Genomic DNA, 4,157 nt, shown 5'->3' with positions numbered 1-4,157 from the left:
CTGCTGCATCAAAGGGTGGTGGACAGGAAAAAGAGAAATTAGAGAAACATGGAATAACAAAAATATAAAGAGTTATTTCCTTTTTGGCCCCCTACTTTTGACCAGTTTCTTTCTTGGCCCCTTATTTTTTATAAATTCAAATTTGGCCACTTTTTTAAGTAAATGTCATAATTGTCCTTCCTATAAATATATTTTTAAATGAAACTAATTAAAAAACATCTCTCCACCGCACCTTCGAACATAAAAAAAATAATAAAAATTATGTTTTCTCTCTAAACACTCTGGCGATGGGGTTTTCCTTCACCAGAGGTGTGGTTCAACAGATCTGAACCAGATCTCCGGCGAAGGGAAACCCCTTCGTTGGAGTGTTTAGCGAGAAAGGAGATAATTTCTTTTTTATGTTTGAAGGTTGCTTGTCGGAAAATTTTCCCGCCGGCGACTTTCGTCGCAGAAGAAAGAGGTGAGGCGGAGAGATTTTTTTTAATTATTTTTATTTTGAAAATATATTTATAAGAAGGATAGTTATGATATTTATTTTAAAAGAGAGGGTTAAATTCGAATTTATGATAAATAAGGGATCAAGAAGGAAGCTGGTGAGAAGGGGCCAAAAAAAAAAATAACTCTAAAATAAATTGTAGTCATTTCTCTCTCCAACGTGTCACCTTCTGGAGATATCCACATTTCACACCAACACAAGCACTCCTATGTTGATTAATTAGGTTAGGTTTCTAATTTGGGGGAAGAACCTTGTCTTTTTCATGAACTATGTTCTTCCCCAATTTGATTTTTTTTTTTTGTGTTTTATGGGAAATTAGGTACCAATTCTATTTATAATTGAATAAAATATGATCTTTTTGTAAATTTAGGGTTTGGGTATTTAACTGAATCTCAAATTTTGTTGTTTTTGATTGATTTTATAGATGAATTTTTGTTTGGGATTTTGCAGTTTTATGTCCTCTCTATCTTTCTATTACCAGAAGCATCCAGTGAATTCACAAAGGGTAAGCAACAAACTTGTTATAATATTTATCTACTTCATATGTTGTGGTTATGTTGAAATAATAAGAACTCAAATTTTAGTCCTTGTGGGATGAGTTCACCAGTCAAGGTTGAAATTTGTTAGTTTTTCTACTAATGAGTTTAAGCAGAGAGAGAGAGAGAGAGATGCCTAATAGGTAAATTGATCTTAGACATGAAATTAGGGTTCATTGTTGAAGGGGATGGTCCGAGTTTGTCTCATATTAGTTGTGGGAGGGGCCGTGGTCCACCTTACAAGTGTGAGAGAAAGCCTCGCCTCTTGAGCTAGCTTTTGAGGGTGAGAGAGGCACTAGTGGGAGGTGAAAAGGCCCAACACCACACCTAGCTCTTACTTGTGTAGACAAGATGGATTAGTAAGCAGGTCAAATCCCCTAAGGATTTACTAATATTCTAATAACATATCTTAGGATTTACTAATACCATTAACATATCTTCGATTCACGGATAATTTAATATTTGATATTGGTTTATTACCAACAGGGAAAGTGATTCTGGAGTCAGCAATTCTAACAGCAGTGGTAGTTATAAGCCTAACCCTGTACACAACCTGGGCTGCTAAAAGAGGCTATGATTTCAATTTCCTGGGACCTTTCCTATTTGGTGCACTCATGGTATTTGCTCTTATTCAGGTAACATTATTTAGTCTTCTTATTTGGTGCCTTTAGTAGGAACAAAACCTCATCCGTGTTGGGCTTTAGTTTGGGTGTCGAAGAGAGACAATATCGATAACTGCTTATACTTCTACTTATACTTGAGTCATTACGGACGCTATTTTGATAACTCCGTCCAGTGTCAACTTGAATTTAGTAGGCGTAGTATCTAAATAAATACGATTAGGGAACGATAAAGAGGTCTGATATTTTGCAAAAGAATCTCTAATATCAAGCTTGAGATATCTATATTAGTTCATAAAGACGGTATGTAGAAGTGCTATTGGAACTCCAATCACACATCTACCTTCTTGAATTCTGCCTGTGAAAGGGGGGCCCAACAGCACTAATCAAGGGCCCCTATAGTACTACCCAAACCTATAAATTGAAGTTACGGAAAGGGTGAACTCAATTTCTAATTTTCTTTTTTTAAGATTGGAAACTCATCAATTTGGGACCCAAAGGCCAAAAAGAACATACCCCCCCGTTAGTAACTAGGTTTCCTGTTTCCAACCTTCTTGTTAAAATCCTATAACCGGTTTCTTTTTCTTATACAGAAAAATCTTTACATTATCAACCAACCCATAGCTTCTCTCATTGATCTTGTAACAAGATGGATACATCTATAACAAGAACCAAGACAATTCATGGTGGTTTTGTTCTTGAAGAAGATGTGGTAATACATGAGATACTAACAAGATTACCGATGAGGTCACTTATTCGTTTCAAATCCGTTTGTAAACTATGGAATTCCGTTATTCCTAACCCTAGTCTCATGATCATACTAAAACCTCTAGACCGGAAATCGAGGGGAGATGAATATTCAATATTGACAGGTGAGATCGAGAGTTGCACGCAAGGAGGAAGATTAACAACAATGGTAGCCATTGACAGTACTATGAAGACAAAGTTATCAAACCCTCACAATAAATCGACAAACTTTATTAATGGTTTGGTTTGTTTTTTTGGCTCAGGGTCCAGCAAGCATCCTAGTTTATATAATCTCATTACTGGAGAAGAAACACAATTGTTGTTATCCCCGGAACTAAAGAATGAAAAGGGTGGTAGACTTTCTGACTATCAATTAGGATTTGATCCTGTTACTAATAATTATAAATTGGTTAGTATGTGGTTGAAACTAAGCAGTTCTAATAAATTTGAACAAGTTTGTGACGTCTTAACCCTAAACAGCGGAGGCTGCAGAGTCAACAACAATAATAATAATAGTAAGGTTAATGCATGGAGAAGGATTGACCAAGTCGTGCCAGATACAGCTCAAAATCCTTCGGTTCATGTGAATGGTACTATATATTGGAGCACTTATAACCTCAAATATGGTTATTGGACACGGGAGGTATTCATAATTGCATTCGACGTTGGAAGTGAGAAGTTTAGATATATTCAAGTCCCCGAATTTATACTTGATTGGCCTGGGAAACATTCTAAAACAAAGTATCATCAAAGACAATGTGCCCCTGACCCGAATATTGATTTACTAGAAGTGGGTGGACGTGTAGCTCTTCAAATTAAAACGAGTAGTTACATTGTCAAGCTGTGGTTATTTCACGATGAGAAAAAGGAAAATACAACGACAAGTGACAAAAATTGGACTGAGGTGAGTATCAACCTACCTTTTTGTTACAAGGACAAAATGGATCTTCGTCTTCATGCAATATTAGATCAAATAGTCATAAGAGCTTATGATTTGACAACATCACATGATTTTAATAAATACGGAGATACGAAGGAAAAACATAATGTCTCACATTATGCTTTTGATATGAAGAAAAACACTTTGACAAAGTTAGATATTGGAGGAATCCCCTCTTTGATTTTTCCTTCGTATCTATATTCTACTTCTTCATTTACAACCTGCGTAAAAGTGTTAGGAACATTCCGAACTTGAGAAATATTAATTGTTTTAGTGACCATAAATAGAAGGAACTGCCAATTTTTCAAGCATTACTGTGATCAGAGTGAAACTTAGTTGGCTTACTTCTCAGTCTTTTGCTATTAAGCATATGATTTATGTACAATGATTTATTATGTTAAAATTAAAAGATTTAGCTGGATTGATTGGTGTATTTATTATTGTTATAAGATTATTATTACACATGCTATATCTTTATATATGTTAGCTTTATCACTTATTTCTCATCCAACAAACCCACCTTCTGATAATATTTGGTAGGAATAAAATTTCCTTACAAGCCCAAGTAACCTAATAATACTCACATACCCATTTATTATGCCCCATTCTGTGCCCACCTTGATTTGTATAGTGGTGCACACTGAAAGTTCTAGTGAAATTTTATGTCATGTGATCTAACTTGATTTGATTAGGGGTGGGAATCAGACAGATATAAGTTGTATGGCGCATAGAAAGACAAAAAAGATAAGTTGTCATCTAAACAAAAAAAATCAAAAAATTGGGCCGAAGTGTTTTTAAAATTGGCCTTCAAGAGCATA

General features: G+C 35.1%; 1 protein-coding gene across 2 annotated transcripts; it reads left to right on the top strand.

The window, feature by feature from the left end:
- The first annotated feature begins 704 nt into the window (after window positions 1–704).
- On the top strand, window positions 705–3,760 carry LOC147536045 (putative F-box protein At1g31000). 2 transcript variants are annotated; one of them, XM_086643355.1, is made up of 4 exons: window positions 705–815; window positions 947–1,001; window positions 1,519–1,667; window positions 2,246–3,760. In XM_086643355.1, exon 4 carries the CDS (start codon window positions 2,302–2,304, stop codon window positions 3,592–3,594), a length of 1,293 nt encoding a protein of 430 aa, XP_086499481.1. In that variant the 5' UTR covers window positions 705–815; window positions 947–1,001; window positions 1,519–1,667; window positions 2,246–2,301; the 3' UTR covers window positions 3,595–3,760. The 2 variants fall into 2 exon arrangements, with proteins under 2 accessions (XP_086499481.1, XP_086499482.1); XM_086643356.1 differs by lacking the exons at window positions 705–815; window positions 947–1,001 and having other exon boundaries at window positions 1,532–1,667; window positions 2,525–3,760.
- Window positions 3,761–4,157: the final 397 nt, after the last annotated feature.

Source organism: Eschscholzia californica, unplaced genomic scaffold (assembly GCF_041429995.1).
Source record: "Eschscholzia californica isolate CP2 unplaced genomic scaffold, dmEscCali1.0.p SCAF_5, whole genome shotgun sequence".
NCBI classification, from domain to species: Eukaryota; Viridiplantae; Streptophyta; class Magnoliopsida; order Ranunculales; family Papaveraceae; genus Eschscholzia; species Eschscholzia californica.
Note: the sequence above shows the minus strand (reverse complement) of the source record. Positions and strands in the feature narration are given on the sequence as shown.